General features: G+C 50.1%; 1 protein-coding gene and 1 non-coding gene across 7 annotated transcripts in view; both read right to left on the reverse strand.

Annotated features, from left to right (window-relative positions):
- Nucleotides 1-23,641, reverse strand: part of MGRN1 (mahogunin ring finger 1) — a 56,657-nt gene extending 33,016 nt beyond the window's left edge. For 2 of the 6 annotated variants that reach the window (XM_059415428.1, XM_059415430.1), the window contains exons 1-2: nucleotides 23,372-23,641; nucleotides 349-467 (exon numbers count right to left, since the gene is read on the reverse strand). In XM_059415428.1, coding sequence (XP_059271411.1) covers nucleotides 349-467; nucleotides 23,372-23,459 — 207 coding nt within the window. In that variant the 5' untranslated portion in view covers nucleotides 23,460-23,641. The remainder of the gene's footprint in view (nucleotides 1-348; nucleotides 468-23,371) is intronic. The other 4 variants (XM_059415426.1, XM_059415427.1, XM_059415429.1 and 1 more) reach the window with 2 other exon arrangements.
- LOC132027323 (U4 spliceosomal RNA) lies at nucleotides 21,823-21,959 on the reverse strand. The gene has a single exon (XR_009407121.1). It is a non-coding gene; the product is annotated as a U4 spliceosomal RNA (small nuclear RNA).
- Nucleotides 23,642-25,144: the final 1,503 nt, after the last annotated feature.

The raw sequence follows: 25,144 nt of genomic DNA on the forward strand, positions 1-25,144 counted from the left end.
GCACACAGCAGGTGCCAAATGTGTTTTGAGTAAATGGACAGCAGTGGATATGCGTGCACTTCTCCGGTGACTAGTGAAAGTGAACCTGAGGGAGCCCCACAGCCTGGATACACTGGGCTCAGCAGCAGCAGCCCTGTCCCCAGTGACCAACCTGTAGCCATCTAGCCTCTAAGGGGCAGTGCCAGGACAAGCCCCCCACACACCCACACACATCCTGCCAGCTGCTCTGCCCCGTCTGGGGCTGCTCCGTGACTTCTTGTCCTTGAAGCTGGCTGTGGACAGCGGAGGGGAGGCACCTTACCATCGCCACCCACGTGCCTAGCCCCGGAGAGACCCACCTGGACCCACCTGGACTGGGCGATTGCCCAGGAAATTCAGATCCATGTTTTCTCCAAAGAGGTAACCTTCAGGGTGGGGGGTGTCAAATTTTTCACCTCCCATGAAAAAGTGCGAGGCAAAGTAGTTTCCTGGTTAAAAAAGGGAAAACAAAAGTTGTAAATTATAAGGCCCGACACAGCCCAGGGGAAGCACGTGATGGCCAGAGGCTCAGCCCTGAGAACAACCAACTCCATTTGGAAAGAAGCCTCACAGGCGGTCCCTCCCACTCACAGCTGTAGCCAGGGCCTCAGCCCTTCAACCCTGTCAACCTCTGCACCCCAGTACCCTCTTGCTCCCAGACCACCCCTCCCTGCTCAGAGGCTCAACCTGTCCTCTGCTCTGCTATCCTTTCCCTCTGTGGCAGCCCGAGTTGTATCCTCCCCAAGGATACATCTCAGGTCCTCCCCTACACCCTTGTGTGTAAACTTAGCTGGGAACAGACTGAAGTACAAAAGTGGTAAAAACTCACAGTAAAACTCAGTAAAGTATCAGTACTCAGTATCAGTAAAACTCAGTCAAGTGACTCACAAAATAAAAAGATGTAAAGTACGACACCATGTATCTAAAATGTGGGGAGGAGGGACACCTGGGTGGCTCAGTTGGTTAAGCGGCTGCCTTTGGCTCAGGTCATGATCCCAGCGACCTGGGATCGAGTCCCGCGTTGGGCTACTTGCTCCGCAGGGAGCCTGCTTCTCCCTCTACCACTCTGTCTGCCTGTGCTCTCTCTCTCTCTCTCTCTCTCTGACAAATAAAATCTTTAAAAAATAATAATAATAAAAATTTTAAAAAATAAAAAAAAAATGTGGGGAGGAAAAGAGCAAGGAATGGGTTCAAACTTAAGTAACCCTCAACTTAATACAGACTGCTCTATGCAGAGGATGTTACATACGAACCAAATGGTAACCACAAGTCACAAACCAGTAAAAGATAAGCAAAAAAAAAAAAAAAAGAGAGAGAGAAATCCAAGTATATCATTAAAGAAAGCCCACTAATGGGGCACCTGGGTGGCTCAGAGGGGTGAGCCTCTGCCTTCAGCTTGGGTCATGATCCCAGGGTCCTGGAATCGAGCCCCACATCGGGCTCTCTGCTCAGAAGGGAGCCTGCTTCCTCCCTCTCTCTCTCTGCCTGCCTCTCTGCCTACTTGTGATCTCTCTCTGTCAAATAAATAAAATCTTTTTAAAAATTAAAAAAAAAATAATAAAGCAAGCCCACTAATCATGAGAGAAAAGAGCAGAAGAGAGGAATGGAGAAAAACCATACAAACAACCATAAAACAAGTAATAAAACGGCCACACATACATACACATCAATAATTACTCTGAATGTAACTGGACTGAATACGTCAATCAGAAGACAAAGTCAGTGACAAAATGGGTTAGAAAACAAGAGCGATATCTATGTGGCCTCCAAGAGACTCATTTCAGGCGTAAAGACACATGCAGACTGAAGTGAAGGGGTAGAGAAGCATTCATCATGCAAATGGTGTGAAAAGAAAAGAAAGCTAGGGCAGCAACACTTAAATGGCACAAAACAGACTTTCAAACAAAGACTCTAAAAAAGAGATAAAGGACATCCAACATGGGTACACCCAACTACACAAGTTAATAACCACCGTGAGGGAAGTAACTGATAGTAATTAACACACTTACATCAATGGACAGATCTTCCAAACAGAAAATCAACAAGGAAACAGTGACTTTGAATGATACAGTGCATCAGATGGATCTGACAGATCTATTCGGAACATTCCATCCTAAAACAGTAGAATACACATTCTTTTCAAGTGCACAGGGAACATTCTCTAGAATAGATCCCATATTAGGCCACAGCACAAGTCTTGACAAAGTCAAAGATCAAAGTCATCTCATGCATCTTTTCTGATGACAACACTGAAACTAGCAATCAACAAGGAAAAATACCTGGGGAGACCATAAATACATGTTACTGAAAATTGAATGGATCAACCAAGAAATCAAAGAGGAAATTAAAAAAATATATATATATGAAAATGAAAACACAACGGTCTAAAATCTTTGAGGGGCGCCTGGGTGGCTCAGTGGGTTAAAGCCTCTGCCTTCAGCTCAGGTCATGATCCCAGTGTCCTGGGATGGAGCCTCTCTGCGCAGCAGGGGGCCTGCTTCCCTTCCTCTTTCTCTGCCTACCTGTGATCCCTGTATGTCAAATAAATAAATAAAATCTTCAAAAAAAAAAAAAAAGAAAGAAATTAAATATAGAGCTTCCCTATGACCCTGCAATTTCACTACTGGCTATTTACCCCAAAGATACAGATGTGTGAAAAGAAGGGCCACCTTCTTTTCATAGCAGCAATGACCACAATTGCCAAACTGTGGAAAGAGCCAAGATGCCCTTCAACAGACAAATGGATAAAAAAGATGTGGTCCATATATACAATGGGATATTATGGCTCCATCAGAAAGGATGAATACCCAACTTTTGTATCAACATGGACAGGACTGGAGGAGATTATGCTGAGTGAAGTAAATCAAGCAGAGAAAGTCAATTACCATATGGTTTCGCTTATTTGTGGAGCAAAAGGAGTAACATGGAGGACATTGGGAGATGGAGAGAAGTGACTTGGGGGAAATCACAGGGGGAGACAAACAATAAGAGACTGTGGACTCTGAGAGACAAATTGAGGGGTTTTTGGGGGGGGGAATGGGGGGGGGGGGGTGAACCTGGTGATAGGTATTGTGGAGGGCACATATTGCATGGAGCACTGGGTGTGGTACATAAACAATGAATTTTGGAACACTGAAAAAAAATTAAAAGGTTTAATGCTTATTCTTCTCAAACTATTACAAAAAAAAATGGAAGAGGGGAGCCTGGGTGGCTCAGTTAGTTAAGCATCTGTCTTTGGCTCGGGTCATGATCCCAGGGATCAGAGTCCCTGCATCGTGCTCCTTGCTCATCAGGGAGTCTGCTTCTCCCTCACCCTGTGCCTTCTCCCCACTGCTTGTGTGCACGTGCACTCTCTCTCTCAAATAAACAAAATCTTTAAAAAAATAAAAAAATAGGGGCACCTGGGTGACTCAGTGGGATAAGCCTCTGCCTTAGGCTCAAGTCATGACCTCAGGGTACAGGGATCGAGTCTGGAGCCCGGCATCGGGGCTCTCTGCTCAGTGGGGAGCCTGCTTCCTCCTCTCTATCTGCCTGCCTCTCTGCCTACTTATGATCTGTCAAATAAATAAATAAAATCCTAAAAATAAAATAATAAAAAAATAAATACAGGAGGAAGAAAAGCTTCCAAATTCATTCTACGAGGCCAGCATTACCTGATACCAAAATCAGATAAAGACAGTACCAAAAAAAGAGAACTATAGGCCAGTATCTCTGACGAACATAGTTGCAAAAATCCTCAGCAAACAACTCCAACAACATTAAAAAAAAATCATTCAGGGGCGCCTGGGCGGCTCAGTGGGTTAAGCCGCTGCCTTCAGCTCAGGTCACGATCTCAGGGTCCTGGGATTGAGTCCCGCATCGGGCTCTCTGCTCAGCAGGGAGCCTGCTTCCTTCTCTCTCTCTCTACCTGCCTCTCTGCCTACTTGTGATCTCTCTCTGTCAAATAAATAAATAAAATCTTAAAAAAAAAAAATCGTTCATCATGAATGATCAAATGGAATTTATTCCTGGGATGCAAAGGTGGCTCAATATTTGCAAATCAATTAATGGGATATATCACATACAGAAGAGAAAGTATAAAAACCATATGATCACCTTAATAAAGGCAAAAAAAAAAGCATTTGACGAAGTACAACATACATTCATGATAGAAACCCTCAACAAAGTAGGTTTATAAAGAGATAACATACCTCAACCTAATGAAGGTCATAGATGAAAAACCACAGCTAACATCATCCTCCAAGGGGAAAAACTGAGAGCGTTCACCTAAGATCAGGATCAAGACAAAGATGTCCACTGTCGCCACTATTATTCAACAGAGCACTGGAAGTCACAGCCACAGCAATCAGAAAAGAGAAAGGAATAAAAGGCAGCCAAACTGGTAAGGAAGTAAAACTTTCACAATCTGCAGATGACATGACACTATATATAAAAACCCTGAAGATGCCACCAAAAAGCTAATAGAACTGATAATGAATCCAGTAAGCCTGCAGGATATAAAATCAATGTACAGTAATCGACTGCATTTCAGGGCACCTGGATGGCTCAGTCGTTAGGCGTCTGCCTTCAGCTTAGGTCATGATCCCAGCATCCTGGGCTCAAGCCTCGAATCCAGGCTCCCTGCTCCACAGGAGGCCTGCTTCTCCCTCTCCTGCTTCCCCTGCTTGTATTCCCTCTCTCACTGTCTCTCTTTCTCTGTCAAATAAAATCTTAAGAAAAAAAAAAAGAGGGGGTGAGGGGTTGGGTGAGCCTGGTGGTGGGTATTATGGAGGGCACGTACTGCATGGAACACTGGGTGTAGTGCATAAACAATGAATTCTGGAACACTGAGAAGAAATAAAATAAAATGAAATTTAAAAAAATTTAAAAATAAAACAAAAAAAAGAAATCTACTGCATTTCTATACATTAAGAATGAAGCAACAGAAAGAAAAAAAATTTTTTTAAATCCAATTTACAATTGCACCAAAAATAATAAAATACCTAGGAATAAACTTAACCAAGGAGGTGAAAGGCCTGCACTCCAAAAATTATAAAACACTGATAAAAGAAACTGAAGATGTCACAAACAAATGGAAAGCTATCCCATGCTCGTGGAGTCAGAGAACAAATATTAAAATGTCCATACTGCCAAAGCAATCTGCAGATTTAATGCAATTCCCATCAAAATACCAACAGCATTTTTCAAAGAACCAGAACCAAGAATCGTAAAATTGGGATGGAACCATAAGAGAGACCCCAAACAGCCAGGACAATCTTGAAAAAGAAAAACAAAGCCGAAGGTATCACACTTCCAGATTTGAAGATCTACTACCGAGCTGTTGTCACCAAAACGGTCTAGTATTGGCACAAAAACAGATGCGAAGATCAACAGGACAGCACACAAAGCCCAGAAACAAACCCACGACTATAAGGTCCATTAATCTTTGGCCAAAGAGGCAAGAATATGCCAGGGGAAAGGGACAGCCCCCTCAACAAACGGTGTTGGGAAAACTGGACAGCCACACGCTAAAGAATGAAACTGGACCACTTTCTTACGCCATACACAAAAATAAGCTCAAAACAGCTTAAGGATCTAAATGTGAGACCCAAAACTATAAAAATCCTAGAAGAGAACAGAGGTGTAATTTCTCTGACATCGGCTGTAGCAACATTTTTCTAGATATGTCTCCTGAGACAAGAGACCAAAAGCAAAAATAAACTACTTGGACTACACCAAAATAAAAAGCTTCTGCACGGCAAAAGAAATAATCAACTAAATTAAATGACAACCTAACGAATGAGAGAAGATCTTTGTAAATGACATATCTGGTCAGGGGTTAACATCCAGAATATTTAAATAACTCCTATTAACTGAACACCGAACAAAACCAAATAATCCAATTTAAAAATAGGCAGAAGACACGAGCAGATGCTTCTCCAAAGACGACATCCAGATGGCCAAGAGACACATGAAAAATGCTCAAGGCCACTCATCATCAGGGAAATGCCGATCAAAACTACAATGAACTATCACCTCACACCAGTCAGAATGGCTAAAATAAACAACACAAGAAGCAACAGGGTCTGGAGAAAAAGAAGCCCTCGTGCACTGCTGATGGCAACGCAAGCCAGTGTGGAACACAGTATGGAGGGTCCTCAAAAAGTTACAAATACAGGGCACCCAGGTGGCTCAGTTGGTTAAGCAACTGCCTTCGGCTCAGGTCATGGTCCCAGAGTGCTGGGATCAAGTCCCACATTGGGCTCCCAGCTCCATGGGGAGTCTGCTTCACCCTCTGACCTCCCCTCTCGTGCTCTCTCTCACTTAGTCTCTCTCTCTCTCTCAAAATAAATAAATAAAAATCTTAAAAAAAAAAAAAGTTACAAATACAACTACCTGTGACTCAATAACTGCAGTATTTACCCAAAGAATATAAGAACACCGACTCAAATACGTGCACCCTGATGTTTATAGCAGCATTAAATTATGGAAGCAGCCCAAGTGTCTACAGACTGATGAACAGACAAAGATGTGGTAACATCTACATCACACACACACACACACACACACACACACACGAATATTACTCAGCCATAAAAAATGAAACCTTGGGGCGCCTGGGTGGCTCAGTGGGTTAAAGCCTCTGCCTTCGGCTCAGGTCATGATCCCAGAGTCCTGGGATTGAGCCCCACATCGGGCTCTCTGCTCTGCAGGGAGTCTGCTTCCTCCTCTCTCTCTGCCTGCCTCTCTGCCTACTTGTGATCTCTGTCTGTAAAATAAATAAATAAAATCTTTAAAAAAAAAAATAAAGATAAAGAAAGAAAGAAAATAAAGAAAAAAAAAAAGAAGAGTCAAACCAGACCGGGGACACTATATCCAGTGACCGATGTCTTCACACAACAGAGGGTGATTTGGACACTGAGGCACACACAGAGGGAAGAAGGCAGGGCGACTAAACTACAAGGTAAAGGGCACGCAGAGCTGCCAGCAGCCAGGAGGCAGGAAGGACGACCCCCTAGAGCCCCCAATAGGAACCAACCTCTGCTGACAGCCTGACTTGGAACACCCAGCCTCCAGAGCTGTGAGAATAAACTCTGCTGTTACAAGCCACTTGCCCTGTGGCGCTCTGCACTGCAGCCACAGGACACTAACAGGGTTTCCCACGCCTCTAGACTAAGTCGGTTCCCCCATCCCACACCTGAGCCCTGAGCACGCTTTCACCTCTGCACGGACCACAGATGAAAACTGTGTGGACCTGAGTTCTGACACGCCCCACCATGAGAAATGAGGTTCTAAGCTGTTCCCCATTATGTTCCTGGCACACTTAGGCACCAAATTCAGTTTTCGTAAAGATCAATGGATAAAAAGGTCAGCTTCAAATAAGAGAACTCACAGCTTTGCTGGGGGAACCATGAGAGTATCTCTCGCCTCTCCCAAGATTCCTGATGTGGTGCTCACCCTCTGTCCCCCATTTCTCTCTGGCACAGACAACCCAGAGAAAAGCCCAGGTGGCCACAGGGCCCTGGGATTTGGGGGACATTCAGGCCATGCATCCCGCAGGCATGGCAGGCACATCTGGGCACCCGAGCCTATGTGGGTCCTTCCTGGAGCCCTCAGAGGGAATTCTGAGCCCTTCAAACTCCCCGGGGCACACCTGGCCTGGAGGCATGTGTCACTGCCGAGAGCCACAGCCCTGGCTACAGGAACACAGCCCTGGCTGCCCAGGCAAACAGGCCCGGAACCAGGAGTCCGGCTTGGGGGCTCGTGCCTACAGGGAACATTGGCAAGGGCATAACCCCTGCCGTTACACGCAGGGCCAGGAACCAGACAGAGCCAACCCCAGGGAGAGTCAGGTGGGGGACTAAATAAACAGAACACTCCTGATTTTTTTTTTTAAAGATTTTATTTGTTTTGGGGTGCCTGGGTGGCTCAGTTGGTTAAGCAACCGCCTTCGGCTCAGGTCACGGTCCCGGATTCCTGGGATTGAGTCCCGCATCAGGCTCCCAGCTCCATGGGGAGTCTGCTTCTCCCTCTGACCTTCCCGCCTCTCATGCTCTCTCTCACTGTCTCTCTCTCAAATAAATAAATAAAAATCTTAAAAAAAAAAAAAAGATTTTATTTGTTTATTTGACAGACAGAGATTACAAATAGACAGAGAGGCAGGCAGAGAGAGAGGGGGAAGCAGGCTCCCCGCTGAGCAGAGAGCCCGATGCGGGACCCGATCCCAGGACCCTGGGATCACGACCTGAGCCGAAGGCAGCGGCTTAACCCACTGAGCCACCCAGGCGCCCCAGAACACTCCTGATTTTATGCGACACCAAGCAGCTGCTAACGAGAATCAAACACACTTGGATACACACACGGAAAGACAATCACGAAGTATTTATTAAAAACACAAGCTGAAGGTGTTCCAGGGTCCCATTTGAAAGGTTATCTGCACACAGCTGGGTGCACATAACACAAGTTGTGAGCACACACAGAACGTTAGGGAAGGACGCACACGAAAAGCTGCTGAGAAATCAGTCGGGACTGGAGGCAGCAGGGACAAAAATGCAGACGTTCTCACACCTCCCATCTCGCCAAGCAGACAGGGGCAGTCGCTAGATGGGACCACCTGTCAGGTAAAAGGAATACACCAGGTCCCACGAGTCGGCACGGAGCAGATGCACAAAGAGCATGACTCCCAGGGCAGTGGGAGACCATCTCACAGGGAAAGCAGCGTGCGGCTCTGACATGGAGCAGAGACAACACAGGGGCGACAATGGGGCTGCCCTAAAGGGAGATGCAACAGGAAAATGGGAAGCGTGGACTGTGAAAGGAGGGTGTTCGCTCTTATCTCTGTGCTTTCCTAGGTTTCTCAAATGCTCATGTTTTTCAAAAGGGAACTTTTTTTTAAAAGATTTTATTTATTTATTTATTTATTTATTTTAAGATTTTATTTATTTGACAGACAGAGATCACAAGCAGGCAGAGGCAGGCAGAGAGAAAGAGAGAGAGGGGGAAGCAGGCTCCATGCTGAGCAGAGAGCCCGACACGGGGCTCGATCCCAGGACCCTGAGATCATGACCTGAGCCAAAGGCAGAGGCTTTAATCCACTGAGCCACCCAGGCACCCCAAGATTTTATTTATTTATTTGACAGAGAGAGAGCACAAGCAGGGGGAGCAGCAGAGGGAGAGGGAGAAGCAGGCTCCCCGCTGAGCAGGGAGCCCATGCAGGACTCGATCCCAGGATGTTGGGATCATGACCTGAGCCGAAAGCAGAGGCTTAACCCACTGAGACACCCAGGTGCCCCAAAAGGGAACTTTTAAAGGAAAGGAAGAATGTGTGCAACTGAGGACCAAGGAGGCGTGTGGGCTCATGTATACACGTGTGCAGCATGTGGTGTACACACCCGCAGGTGTGCACGTATGTCTGGGTGTGTGCTTGTGTGTATACATGGGCATCTGTGTGTGTACACGTAGTTTAGGACCCAGATGAGCAGGCAGAGCTCTGAAGAGGAGGGAGAGAAAAGCAAGGAAACATCATGAAGGGCAGAAACATAAGGCAGACAGACTGGAAGATGGAAGAAGAGAAACCATCCCTGCTGGCCTCTTCCTCCCTGCTCCGGGGATTAAGAAACCATCGAGGGGGCACGGATCCCACCCCTATTCTCCGGGCAATGAGCCCGGAGGCTGGCGAGTCCCGGCCCCCTGTGTCTTAAGCCCCTGCCGGGCCTCCCCTACCGCCCCACAGGGACAGCAGCCAGTGGTGTCACCTCCCGGCCGACTACAAAGGGCAGCCGTCCACAAACAAAGAATGAGCCACGCGGGAAGGCCTTCCCAATCAGACCAGCTGAAAACCCTTCTAAGGCCACACTCGGAAGCCGGCCAGAAGCCACGATTCTGGCCCTGAAGCCCTGGCTAGGCGGCAATGACACGCTTGGGGACCTCACCACCTCAGAGGAATTCAGCCAGTTCAGCTCCTCTGTAGGGAGGGATTCAGACTCCGCCCTACTTACAAGCATCCAGGTGACCTGGAGGAGCAACAGGTGGCCAGTCACCAAAATAAAGACCAAGGGAGGAGACCTCCCCTGGAGGCCTCCCCAAGTTCCCACACACAGCTCAGTTTTCCTTCACACACGTGCATCCAATGTGGATGGACATGCGTGTTCCTCATCTTTTACAGAGGAGAAAAATCAAAACCATGAGCCTCCCGAAGGCTGCTCCAGTGATGGCCGGCTCTGGGGCTGTTCTGTCTGTCCCCCCCCTTTTTTTTTAATTTTTTTTTTATTTATTTGACAGACAGAGATCATAAGTAGGCAGAGAGGCAGGCAGAGAGAGGAGAAGCAGGCTCCCTGCTGAGCAGAGAGCCCGATGCGGGGCTCGATCCCAGGACCCCGGGATCATGACCTGAGCCGAAGGCAGAGGCTTTAACCCACTGAGCCACCCAGGTGCCCCTCCCTTTTCATTTTTTTTTTTTTTAAGATTTTTATTTATTTATTTGACAGACACGGATCACAAGTAGGCAGAAAGGCAAGCAGAGAGGAAGGGAAGCAGGCTCCCCGCTGAGCACAGAGCCCGAAGCGGGGCTCGATCCCAGGACCCTTAGATCATGACTTGAGCCAAAGGCAAAGGTTTAACCCACTGAGGAACCCAGGCGCCCCCGTTCCCCTTTCAGATGTCTGCTCGTACACATGGTGGACCACGTTCATCACTTCCAGCCCCCACATGGAAACACTCTCAATTACATAAGGGGATTAGCCCTGCTAAGAGACTAGGCATCAGGACAAGCTCTCCAAAGCACACAATGATCCACCCCCAAGTTCCTAGAATCCCCCAGGAGGTAGGCGAGGAGGGAGAAGAGTAAAAGGGGGACCTGGAAGCTCTCCCAGAAGACACCTGCTTAACTCACTCCCTCCTTGGCTACACATTCACAGATCACAAGTTTCATAGAGACCAAAGTTTAGGACCCTGCTACAGACCAAATGTTCATGTCTCCTTCAGATTCACATGCTGAAACCTCACCCCTAACACCATGGTACCGGGATCTGGGGCCTTCGGGGATGTGACCAGGTCATGAGGACATGCTCTGAGGGGTAGACTCAGTGCCCTTATAACAGAGGCCCCTGGAGTCTTCAAACCCAGCCACGTGAGGCCATGAGAAGACAGCTGTCCACGAACCAGGAGGCGGCTCTGGTCAGACACCAAACACTTTGATCTTGGACTTCTCTGGTTCCGGAACTGTGACACAAACGTATGTCCATGGTTCATAAGTCACCCAGACTGCGGCGTTGCTGGAACAGTGCAGCTGGACTGGGTCTGAGGTCCAGAAGCATGTGAACCAAGCCCACCAAGCTATGGGACACACACGGAGAAAGAAACTAAGCAGCCTTCAGCCACCACCACCACTGCCAGTGCTGTGGGGCAGCTGGTGGCTTCATCACCAGGTGACGTAGCCTGCTGTTCCGGGTGGTCCCCGAGGGGCCCTCTCACAGTTCTGGAGGGATCAGATTAAAACACAAATTGGGATATCTATACTCAAGCCCTGACCCCTTCGGAACCCCTGCCTGCCCCCTGGGTCCTTGTGGAGACGCAGGCCTGACATTCTCACCTCCTGCAATTACCAGCAGCGGCTCACCTTCCTCCCAGCCTTGAGTCTCTGTGTGGTTGCAGGTAATGCGAGACATGAACAATCAGTTCTAGGGGGTGCAGGCTCCCTCCGTGCACTGCAGATGCTCCAGACCTGCGACACTGATGCCATCCCCAGCCACTCACATCCCCACGCCTCAACCTCAGGGCCAGGCCCCACTCGCCGCCCCACAAACTAGTGACTCTGCTCCGTAATGCCCACCTCACCCAGCACCACCTTCCGGGCCTGTCCCCCAGGATTCTGGAGCCTTTTCCACTCCCTGTGACCAAAGGGATACTCCCACCCTGCCACTGAGTAGAAGGCTTCCTACAACCTCCCTGCGAGCCATCTGTCTACCCGAGAGAACCCCTCCGGCCCCCACTGTCTTCACAGTGGGGTCACTGTTTTTCTTCCCTTGCTGGTTGGTTCACACTCCAGCCAGGGGGTCACAAGTTTGTCCACCATCCTGCACCCCAGCGGCCCCCACCTGGCCTGCACAAAGGAGCTTCATAAAAATCGACTGAATGAACAGAGGTGGAGGGTGGATGAACTCTAGTTGGCAGTCAAGGAAATGGGAGGCACATAGAGGTCATGTGACCTGCTCAAGCCCCAGCACCAGGCAGAAGTGGTGTCCTCAGAGCTGCACACTCGATTAAACCAGCCTGTGTGTGTCCCTCCCACACCACCCAGCAATTCTGTAATTCCCGCGCACACTGACCGGGTGACCTAAAAATGCAGCTCAATTCTGACACTACCCACCCAGGGACAGCACCAGATCCCACAGATTAGTAAGAGCTCAGCCCCACGCCAGCACCCTCTCCTTTCGGATGCCAATCCCCACTCCAGCTGGCCACCTGTCAACTGGCTATAAACTGGACATCCCCATGCCCCCCAGTCTGCTAGAGCAGCTCACAAAACTCAAGGTAACAGTTCACTTACTAGACCTCCAGTTTACTATAAAAGGACAGGACTCAGGAGGAGCCAGATGGAGGAGGCCACAGACAAGGCACGTGGAAGGGCACAGGTGCTTCCCAACCCTCCCTGAGGGCTCCACCTCTTGGAGTCTCACTGCGCTCACCAACCCAAAAGCCTTCAAGTCCAGCCGTTTCGGGTTTGCATGGAGCCTCTGTTACACAGCCACGGTTGACTGAAGCACTGGCTGCTGGTGACCCTCCCAATCTCCAGTTTCTGATCACAAGGCTGAGTCCAAAGGCAGCCAGGACTCATCTTTAGGTGCTTTCCAAAATCTCCTCATTAACATAATATAACATAACACAACACTCAGGTGTGGTGGAAAGGCTCGTTCTGAGTATCAAGACTCTGATTTCACTTCTACCACACTTCTACCACTCACCGCTTAGGAAATCCCAAGGGTTTTAGGTGCTCTGCAACAGGAACAGGTGAAAAACAAATATTTATTTCTTACTATAAATCACAATGTCCCTGCCAGGTAAGCCATGACATGACTAAAGACTATGCACAACCCCCCCCCTGCTAAAATACACAACTGGTCCTGGGAAACTGGGCACGTGTCCTGCTCAGCAGCCCCAGTGGCAGAGAGCCGAGCAGGCATGTGCAATGGCCAGGGACAGTTCATGGACTCCACCAGCCCCAAATTCTTCTCATTCTCTACCAGAACAGATGTTCCCAGTTACCAGCTTCCCGAACCCAATGCTGCTAAGCCCCAGGTGACTGACCAACCAATGAAAACATCACAGTCCCCACAGAGTGATCTCAGGAAAGAAAAGCATCTTTAGGCTCCTGAGGCTCCTGAAACTCCCGGCCAGGTGGGAGGCCCCACAGCCTGGGAGCAGGTTCCCAGTCAGAAAGAAAAGACTGACCCCAAAGGGGTCCCACCCACCTCTCATCACCCTGCTCCCTGATTCCTGGGCCAAGGTCCTGCCCATATGCACCACAACACTTCTCTGTGCAGCCTAGGTGACCTAGGGCAGCCTAACCTCTGTGGGCCTCGGTGTCCCCATCTGCAACATGAGGCCTCAGTGAGTAACACCAACAAGGACATCTCAGGCTGTCCTAAGGATAAAAGTAGCCAATAACGCAAAGGAGCCTTGCACAGGTGAAAAGCCACCTGATAAACATTTCCTTCCCAGCCCCACTCCAGCATGAAGGCCTGACCACAGTGGAATCCTGTTCAATAAAACCTCTTGATCCCCAATATCACAGAGGGAGGAACAATGAACTGAAAACAACTCTAAGCAAAGATTCCGGTGCACGGAGTTCCAGAGTAAGTGGCTGCAGCCACCTTTTCTTGGGAGAAGGGGTCCTGCCCTTTTCTGGAAACAGCTTCCACCACCCACTGGGTGGGCCCCAGCTGCCACCAGATGTTGCAGCCCCCATCCCCTAGACGCTGCTGGCTGGTCAAGGTGGACACCTGACTGTGCAAGACCAACACGTGGATTCTCTCTCCCGTGGAACTGAACCAGAGACCAAAGGACTTGGTCCTTGAGGGCCCCAGATGGGGAGCAGTCAGCTGTGGGAAAGTCACAGCAGAAGGATGCTGAGCCCAGAGGGGATGAGAGGCTTTTGTGTTCAGATGGTTTCCACTTCTTGCCTTCCCACCCTTTGGGTTACAGATACCCACCCCCCACCAGCCTTCCAGTACTTTCCACCTCCTGCCTAAGCTAGTCTGCATAAATGCCATAGCAACAGCCAATTTCCAGAGAATTAAAAATGTAATAAGAAGCACTTAGGAAAGAACTCCCACAAATCAGTGAGAAAGGGGACAATCCAGTGTGAAGAATGCACAAACGATTTCAACACACACCTCACAGAAAAGGAAGAGAAATGAACGGTGATTTGCCTATGAAAAGGTGCCAGGACCTCACTGGTCATCAGGGAAAAGTAAATTCAAAGGCAATGAGATTTCCACAGCTAAAGTTAGCAAACACTCCCCAGACACTCCCCAGCGCCGGTGAGGATGCACAGTAGGCCCGGCCCTGCTCAGCAGATGGGAATGTGAATGGGCTCAACGGCTCCGAAAACCACCTGCCGAACATGCTATAGCCGAACACGCGCGCCTCAGGGCCCCACACCCACTGTGGGGTGCCAACATGACCCAGACACGGGTTCTGGGGGAGGCATCAAAAGTCGCGAACACCAAGAGTGGCAGCTGCCAGGGGCTGGGTGCAGGGGAAGGGGGAGTCAGGGCGTAAAGGGCACAGGGTCCAATGAGTCGTAGAGAAATGCCGGAGGACAGCTGTACGACAGGCTGGAAGCGCTTGATGTCACCGAACTGCACACTTCCAGGGTTAGGACGGTCACTGCTGCGTGGATTTACCCACAATTCGAAGAAACACGGACCCCAGGCAATCTGACTCATGGGCACTGGGGCAGTCATGGGAGGGTCCGGGGCAGTATTTTCCCTAAGAGCCCGAACTGGAAATGCACCCACCGCCCCTCCACATGAACGGATGAAGACGGCAGAGACCAGACCGACTACCGGCCCCCACAAACAGCTTCAGGGCCTCTCATCACTGAGTGTGGAGCAAACAGCAGCCAGTTACTTAGATCAGACCAGAAACAGTCGACAACACCTGTGCTGGAGTCGGAAGGGGTTTCCAGGGAGAAGGGAGACAGAGATTGGGAAGGGGCACTGTGGTTTGGGGGGCGGCTACTGTTCTATTCGACACGTTCACCGTGATCACCCATCAGGCTTACACTCTGCACACTTTCTAAATGCCAGTGACACTTCGATGTTAAATATATACATGTGGTCCCTGCCTTACAATGGTTCCACACACAAGCTTTAGACTTTAGGATGGTGCAAAAGTGACAGGCATTCATTAAAACCCATCCTTCAAACTGTGAATGTGGATCTTTCCAGGCTAATGATCTGTGCAGGGGGTCAGTGGGATCCTCTCTCTGGACGCGGGGCGGTGGCAGGAGCCTTGGCTCCCAATCAGCAACGCCGTCACCAGGGTCTACAACTCACACTCACCAGCCTGCCGCGCCCAGACCACCACTCTGTGCTTCCCTTCCAGTACGTGTTCAACCAATTACACAGCCATCGAACACTTACAAAACAGGCTTTGTGTTAGATGATTTTGACTACCTGTTGGCTAATGTAAGTGTTCTGAACACATTTAAGGTAGGCGAAGCTAAGTTACAATGTTCACTCAGGGGGCACCTGGGGGGCCCAGTCGGTTAAGCGTCTGCGTTCGGCTCAGGGCATGATCCTGGATCCCAGGGTCCTGGGAGGGAGCCCTGTACCCAGCTCCCTCCTCGGCCGGGATCCTGCTTCTCCCTCTCCCTCTGCTCCTCCCCGTGCTTGTGCTCGCTCACTCTCTGTCAAATAAATAAAATTAAAAACAAACAAATAAAAAAACAATGTTTAGTAGCTTAGGTGTATTCGATGTATTTTCGCCAGCTTATGACATATTTATGGCCACACATACGCATCGCAAGTCAAGGAAGATCTTTGTATGGGTGTGCGCACACACACACACACACACACACACACTCAACTCATGAACCAAACACAATTCCTTCATTTGATCCCCCCCGAGAGGACCTCAGGGAGTCTGGTCACTCAGGGACGTCATCTGGGGCAGGAGGTCTAGATGAGAGAAAGCTGCAGTTATCCGAACGGGGGATGCCAGGGCCACCAGAGGGGACCAATACAGCAGTGCGCCTGCCCTGCGGGTGCCAAGCACCCAGGGCTAAGCAGGAGGGCCCGAATCAGTACCAGGCAGGAGCAAAGCACAGCAGAAATCCCTGAGACGGAGGTGGAGGCATGTCCCAGCAGGCACTCCTCAAGCCTTGCGCCGCCTCCTGTTTCTCTGACTAAGCAAGCGATGGACTCCGTGCCGGACGCGCCCTCTCCCACGCTGTTCCATACCGTGCGCCTTTCTGCCCATGGCAGAGGCCGTGGGCCTCACTCCTCCTCCCTCTCACTCCCATCCTGGTGGGACGCTCACCCCCTCAGACACACACTGGGGCAGACGCAGGGGCAGCTGGCAGAAGTGAACAATTGCTCGGTTATTCACTGAGGCCAAATCAGGCACTGCACGGGGCAGGGGTTGCCTGTGACACCATCCATCCTTTTATGGGACACCATTTCATGGAGTAACACAGAATTGTGAGGCTGGGTAACAACACAACCACGCAAAAATGCAAAGAGGAAATGCCAAATGGAACACGGTCCCACACAAATGTCTGGTCCCAGAGGCACTGGGTTTGGGAGGAGAGGCAGACGGCAGTGGTCACTGCCTGCTGGGGTCATCCAGGAAGTACAGGACATCCTCCAGGAAACCTCTGGGCCTGCTAGAAAACAAAAGTTGGGCAGGGCGTGGTATCACCCTACCAGCTCACTTGGACTCACAGAGTCCCGACAGCAAAGAGGCCTGGGCAACCAGAAGTTAACCCCACTGAGTCAGGGAAATGGGGCCAGAGAGCAAGCTCCTGGCTGAAGGCCACAGACCAGAGACAGACTCAGGCCTCAGGACTCAGAATCTAGTGCTCCTCCCACCGCACCTCTACTGGCTGGAGGTGGAGGACAGAGGACTGGTCCCAGGTTCAATCTCATGTGCTAAACTAATCCTCACTTGTCCATGTTTGTGGATGGGTGTGTTGTAAACACACTAAAGGTCACCCCACCTGTGAGGAAGAGGACACACACGTGCACACCCACATCCCCTATCCGGGCAGCGGGGCCCTCAGCACCACGGCTGACTAGGGAATGGCAGCAGCCACCTCCCGGCGCAGGGATGAAAGGCCCGCAGGCTCTGCCACCAGACAGCACAAGCTCAGGCCGTGCGGGCTGTGGAGTCGGCCCACAGACAGGAAAGTCCAACAAACCCAGGCCAGGGAGGCTGCCAGGAGCTGGCTGACAGCCAGGTTATGTTCAAGTCAACAGAGAGTGACGGCTTCTCTACAACGCCCAGAGAAACTCTGAAAGGGCCCCAGAGTCGCTGAGCCCCGACACACGCCCAGAGCTGAGTAAAGGATGCGAGACCTCAGAAACAAGCACATTGAGCCCCCGGCCTCTCAGAACCCCGAGCGCAGGAAACACTCTGACAGGGACCCACGGGACCTCAGCTCCCCAAGGCCCCAGGGCCCAGGCGCCAAAGCAGGCTCCTGAACCCCAGCAACGCCAGGCTGCGGGTTCAGGGAACAGGTGCTTGGATGCCCACCCAGTGCGGCCCCCTTACTACGCTTCTTGTTGCTTTTGCTTTTTACCCGAAGTGTAACAACTGGAGCTCTGAAAAGTTTTCTCATCGGTGAACAGCACAGGACGGAGACAGGACAGGAGTCCAGCTAAGCTGCCCCACACTGGAGGGGACGGTGCAGGTCCCTGAGCAGGAAGGTGAGCCGCATGTGAGCAGGAGGAGCCCCCTTCTCCCCACCCCCACCCTACTGCCACCAACCCATGGGGCTCAGCACGAGCTCACTCCCTTGGAACAGGGATGGCCAGGAGACCCAGAATGCCCCCAATGACAGAGAACGTCCTCTCTCATATGGAACACCGGCCTCGGCTCTTCCTTTAGATACCAAAGGAACGAGTTAGAAGGGTATACCCAGCACAAGTGCTCACGAGACATTCCTAGACAGCCAGCAATACAAAAACACACACCAAAAGTCTGGCTCTCACCTTGGGCCCCTCCATCACATGGCAGGAGACTCAGGAGTCCCCGGATCCCCGCCCGCCACCCCAAGGGGTCAGATGCAGCCCAGCCTGAGCAGCCCGTACATGAGGGAGATGGGGCTGGTCTCCTTTGGGGCCTGTTGCACAAGCACTTGTTACTCGCCTACTGTACACCCCAGGCTCAGATGCCACATGAGAAAAGGCTCAATCTGATTTCTAGTTCCTCCACCACAGGACGAGAAAGTTTGGTGTCACAAGGATAAGGCAAGGCTCCAGTAAGAAGGAGGTGAGAATAATCTGAAAGTGTACACACACACACACACAGGGTTTAGGTCTGGAGCATATCTCCCCTTCCCTCCCTCCACTGCCTGAGCTGGTAGGCCACATCTGAGTGCCTGCCCTTCTGACACTTCTCCTGGGTGACCTGGTCCCAACACGACCTCCCTCCAACACAAGGGCAGGGCAGGCGGCATCGCTTGGAGATGCACGATTAACAGGAACAACCCCAGCAGGACGTGAGGCTGTGGCGGCAGCTGCCCACAGCCAGGCCCTCCGTGGGGGCACGTGCTACACTCCGGGCCCCTCCTGCAGGTCTGCACCTTCTCTTTACAGCTGAACCATGGTGTCCTCACTCCTGCTCTGACCCTCGGCTGAAGACGGGCCAGCTGTGTGATCAGTGCCACACAGTACAGAATTAAACCCTCATATTTATGGTGAACTCATATTTTACAAAAGTGCAGAGGCAGCTGGATGGGACAAGAATAGTCTTTTCAACAGATGATAATGAAATAACTAAATATCCATATGCAAAGTAAGAACACATAGTTTTACCTGAAACTACACGTGAAAACATACCTCAAGATGGATCCCAATGCTTGCTTTGGCAGTACATACAAATACTGGAACAAAATGAATCACAGACCCAAACACATGAGCTGAAACTGTAAAATTTCCAAGGAAAAAAACACAGAAAATCTTTGTGACCTTGGCCTAAGCAAAGATCTCCTAGACTGACAAACTGAACTTAACCAAAACTTAAAACCTGTGATCCTCAGAAGACACCATTAAGAAAAATGAAGACAAGCCAAAGACTAGGAAAAATGTTAGCAAGTCACAGAGCTGATAAAGGAATTGCATCATTGTACCCAGAATAAAGAACTGTTACAGCTGAGTAAGAAGACAAAGAATCCAATCTTTAAAAAAATGAACAAAAGACAAAAACAGGGGCGCCTGGGTGGCTCAGTGGGTTAAAGCCTCTGCCTTCGGCTCAGGTCATGATCCCAGGGTTTGCATCAGGCTCTCTGCCTAGCAGGGAGACTGCTTCTTCCTCTCTCTCTCTCTGCCTCCCTCTCTGCCTACTTGTGATCTCTGTCTGTCAAATAAATAAATAAAATCTTAAAAAAAAAAAAAAAAGACAAAAACAAATGTCTGGCACCTGTGCCCATGCCGCGCACACTCTGGCACTCTCTCTCTCTCACACACACACAAATACAAATGGCTGATAAGCACGTGAAAAGATGTTCCACATCAACAGTCATCAGGGAAATGCAAATCAAAACCACAACTGGATACCACTTCACACCCACAAGGATGATTATAGTGAAAAAGGTAGACAACAGGGGTGCCTGGCCGACTCAGTAAGTAGAGCACAAGGCTCCTAATCTTAGGACCTTGAGTTCAAGCCCCACATTGGGCATAGAGTCTATTAAAAAAAAAAAAAAAGGAAAGTAGACAATAGTAAGTGTTGGCAAGAATGTGGAGCACTGGAATCCTCACACACTGCTGATGGGACTGTAAGATGAAACAGCTGGGCAAACAGTCTGGAAGTTCATCAAAAGGTCAAACATAGAGTCGCCCTAACACCCAGCAATTCCTCTCCTAGGTGTATACTAAAGAGAATTGAAAAGGCCACACAAACGTTCAATATTCATAGCAGCATTATTCATTATAGCCAAAAAGTGGGAACAACCCAACTGTTAACTGGCAAATAAAATGTATGATATCGGGGCGCCTGGGTGGCTCAGTGGGTTAAAGCCTCTGCTTTCGGCTCAGGTGATGAACCCAGGGTCCTGGGATCGAGCCCCGCATCCGCATCGGGCTCTCTGCTCAGCAGGAGCCTGCTTCCTCCTCTCTCTGCCTGCCTCTCTGCCTACTTGTGATCTCTGTCTGTCAAATAAATAAATAAATAAATAAATCTTTTTTTTTTTTTTAATGTATGATATCTGTACAATAAGGTACAAGACAGCTGTGACAATAGGGATGAACTTCAAAGACATCGTTCCAAGTGCAAGAAGCCAGATGCAAGAGAGACTACATGTTATATGATTTCTTTTATATGATGTGTCCAGAGAGGGCACAATTTAAAGACAGAAAGCAGATCAGAGTAATGGGATGGGGGCCGGGTAGGGGCACAGACTGACTGCAAAGAGGCACCAGGAAGCTTTGGACAGTGCTGGAAATGTCTAAAACCTGACTGTGGTGACCGCTGGACAATTCTGTATGTTTACTGAAAGTCAACAAATCATATGTTTACAATGAATGCACTGTATGGCACACAATTTATATCTCAATAAAGCCACTTAAAAAGTAAAATGAAAAATAAATACAATAAAAACAAACCAAATGTTATTAAATTTGAACTAGATACCTTGGCAGTACATGCTGAAAGTTCCACAAGCAAAAGAAAACTGGATAGGAGATCTTAAAAGTTCTAAACACACACACACACAAAAAAAAAAAAAAAAAAAAAAAAAGGCAGAGTGATGAGGGTATTAACTCACCCTATATTGTGGTGATCATTTCCCCATGTGCACAATTATCAAATCATCAGTGTGTACACCTTAAACTTGCACAACGTTATGTCAATTTTATCTCAAAAAAGCTGGAAGGGACTGGACAAAATTATAGATGTGTTTTTAAAAATTAGCATCCAATCATTTTTCTCTGTTCGATATTATCAACAACATTAACAGAGACCTGAAAAGATACTTTCTCATCAGGTGCCTGAAGGCTCCATGGGGCCATCCCCTAAAAATCATCTGAACCCCCTGGGCTCCCCAGTCCACCCTTGGGGAAACATATGAAAGTACTGCTAAGGTCATTTCTCGGTCCAAACCTCCCTGAGCAAGGTGGCCCGAGGCACAAGGAAGCCAAGAGGACAGCTTCTGGACTGGACAGGTCCAGGAGAGCACAGCTGTGGTGCTCTAAGGTAGCCTACGACATTCACCATGGGTGCCAGACCCAATCGATTAGTTGTGGCTGACCCGGGTGTTTGTTAATGGATTCTGAAACCAAGTCCAGATTTCGTGTCAAAGAGTGTCCCGAATGATTAGCAAGGTCTACCACACAGAATCTGGAAGTGGTATTATAAAGGCCTTGTATTTGTGATTTGTCCAAACACCCAGGCAAAGTGTGTCCTAGTCCCAGGTTCTATAGGAAATGCCACATTAAACTTTTGATACCTCTGCCATGCCACAGCTAGGTGCTATTATGGCACCTAATATTCTTTTTAGGCCATTACAGCAATCAGTATTTTGAGGACTTAAGGTGCACTATTCTGACCAGTGTACAAGCATCAACCCACTGTAGAGAAAAGGAAACTGTGTGACCCAGAGCACAGAGCAGCTTGCCGAATGTCACTCAGCCTAAGAGGCTGGAAGAACATCAGAGATGGAAGAGGATGAATTCAATTAGCAATAATCGCGCCTCGGATAAACCTCATTGGCTACGATACTGCCACTGCGCAAAGCTGGAAGAGGATGAATTCAAACAACCGCTTCAATCAGATGTGGGGATGTCAGCCCACCGGCCTCCAGGGGATCCCCATACCCAGCTGAGCTGCCCCGCACTTCTGCCTGGGACACAAGCAGGCAATAAGGCCTTCTACCCACTTCTGAGTGTTCCAAAAACTGTGCTATCTCCACCCCTCTATTTTCCCAGACACACCCCCTGTTGGGCTTCCAAAATCAGGGTAGAGCGGTTCTCAAATTTCAGTGGGCATCAGACTCACTTGAGAAAGGGTTTCAATGCCAGTTCCTAGGACCCAGCAAGTCCAAGGCAGGGCCTGCGAAATGCACGTTGAACAAGCTTCCCCACTAGTGGCAGTGGGTGGTCCTGGACTACATTTGAAGGAAACCTGGCCTGGTGGGTGTCCCAAGGCCAACTGTGAGGTCTAGGAGACCCCCAGATCAGAAGAGATTCTTCAGAAGCCAGGATCAGGAGACCCAACTTGAAAGTCTCCCTCATGTCCAAATGATCTGTCCTTTTCCTTCTTTTCTTTCCACAGCAAATGACCCCCATGAGAAGATGGAAAGGGAGGAACCCAAGCTAAAGTTCTGGGTCAGGCCACACTCTTTACAGGCAGCAAAGCAGAGTGGGAACAAGTGGACTGGGAGTCCACAATTTGTGGTTCTGCTCCCAGAGACACTTCCAACCAGTTCTCTGAGACCTTGGGCAAGTAACTTCCTCGCTGGTGTCTCAGGTCTCCCTGCCACCCAAAAAAAAAAAGGCCAGAGAACCAGGCAGGTCCTCTCCAGTCTCCTGTTTTCCAACAAGGACTCGCAGCCTCTCCCCCATTGATCATAATCTCCTTGGGCCGAGCGCCACTCCCCCTACCCACCCACCATATTCACAGGCACCAGGTGGTCAGAAGAGCGCGAAGCTTCTGTCCAGATGGCGTGGCGAGTGTTCAGAACCACTGGCCGGGTCGTCACACTAAGCCACCAAAGAAAGCCAAAACTGGCGATGGCGTGATGTCAATCCCTTGACAATGACCACTTTGTAAGCACAAGCGAAGCGCTGGGCACCGTGCTAACCCCTCGCCAGCGTCGCACCAAGAACCTCACCCCCGCCCTAGGGGTTTCCCACTCAGTCTCCCCTGTGTGCAGACCAGGGAGCTGAGGAGCACAGGGGCGAAGCGACTGACCCAAGGTCACCCCGCCGGAGGGGCCGGGACGGGGCCGGGACGCGGCAGCCCGGGGCCCCACCCACGGTCTGAGTGGAGGTCGCGCGGAGCCCCGGGCGGTGAGGCGCAGGGATGGCCGCGGGCCCAGTAGAACCCACCGCACGTCTGCGGGGCGCACCGCGCGGGCGCGCCCTGCCCACTCCGCGTTCCGCCCCGGGCCTCGCCCTGCCGCACGCCCGGGGCCGCGCCGGCCGCTCACCAGACTTCGGCGGGTAGCGATAGGCCGAGTTCGCCTGGATGTCGATGTCCTCCACGCCCGCGATGCGGCGGCTCAGAATGGAGCCCATGGTGCGCGGCGAGCCGGGCCGGGGCCTGGACGCGGGCGTCAGCGGCGTCCTCACGCGGACATAGCCCGGACCAGGCCACACGGACACTCGCCCACCGCCGCGGGTACCTCGGCCTCCAAGCCCCAACCCCCAGCTCGGCCGGGGCCGCGACGCCACGGCAGCCCTCCGCTCCTCCCCGGGCACGGGGCACCTCGGGAAACGGAGTCCCCTCTCTACCGAGGACGACGGGCTGCACCGCAGGAAACCCGCCAAAGAACTACATGTTCCAGGATGCCCTTCGCTACGGCCCCGTGAAGATGCTGACCGGGACTCCGGGACAAACCAAATGGACGTGAATCCAGAGGGGAGGAACCATCACCCACACCGCAAACTGACTTTCCCTCTTCATTCCCAGCACGGCCTTAACATTCTTAATCTTTAGTCTCCTAATAATCTGTTCACATATAGATTCTTATAGGAACCCAGCGCCTTCCATTTACTCCCTCTCTAAAATATCTCCCTGAGCCACCGTGGTTCTCCCCACTTCCCAGGGTTGATCTCCTGCCCCGTCCAGAAGAGGGCACACCTTTACCTGCCACCTGGCAATAGCTGGGAGGGAACCCAAGCCGACCAGGAGTTGGGGTTCACAGGAGAAGCTAAGCGCTTCTTTTGGCCTTTTCCAGAACTCAAGGCTTCTCTTTAGCTCTACATCCAGAACAATTACTTTGAAGACATAATTATACAGCCCCACAGACTTCTCCCCATTTTACCTATAGAGAAACTGAGGCACGAAGAAGGGACGGCTGCATATGAGGTGCTGAAGGCAAGTTTTAAAAATTGGTTAGGATTAAAGGCCTGCAGGTTGCAATGTACTTTCCTGGCTTTTGATTCACATAAGATTCTGTAAGCAGACCCAGTGGAGATTATTTCCACCTGTTCTTGGGTTGCGAAAGTAATGGTTTCCCAAGGCAAGTCTGCTGTAGCAGGAAAGCAGCTGGGGAGGGCAGCAGGTGGCAAAGGGTCTCAAATGATAAATGCACCAAATTCCACATTAAAATGAGTCCTGCAGGGCGCCTGGGTGGTTCGGTTGGTTAAGCAACTGCCTTTGGCTCAGGACGTGATTCCAGAGTCCTGGGTCCGAGACCCATATCCAGCTCCCAGCTCTATGGGGAGTCTGCTTCTCCCTTCTCATGCTCTCTCTCACTGTCTCTCTCAAATAAATAAATTTTTTTAAAAAATGAGTCCTGCACCTCTCTGGAGACCAGAGTCCAGTATACAACCTTCTATTTTCAGGGAACCTGGAAAGCCAAAATTAATAAAAGAGGTGAAAGATTTATGTGCTTATGAGTAGAGTCCAGGTCTTGGAAGAGCCTGATTAAATCTCTACTTCATAATCAAGATCCCCATTTACTGAGCACCTACTATGTGCCAGACATTATGTTGAGACAATCTAATTTTCTTTTTTTTTTTTTTTTTTTTTTATAAAGATTTTTTATTTATTTATCAGAGAGAGGGTGGGGAGAGAGCGAGCACAGGCAGACAGAATGGCAGGCAGAGGCAGAGGGAGAAGCAGACTCCCTGCTCAGCAAGGAGCCCGATGTGGGACTCGATCCCAGGACGCTGGGATCATGACCTGAGCCGAAGGCAGCTGCTTAACCAACTGAGCCACCCAGGCGTCCCGAGACAATCTAATTTTCTGATGTAGC

Source organism: Mustela nigripes, chromosome 11, assembly GCF_022355385.1.
Source record: "Mustela nigripes isolate SB6536 chromosome 11, MUSNIG.SB6536, whole genome shotgun sequence".
In the NCBI taxonomy this organism is placed as follows: Eukaryota; Metazoa; Chordata; class Mammalia; order Carnivora; family Mustelidae; genus Mustela; species Mustela nigripes.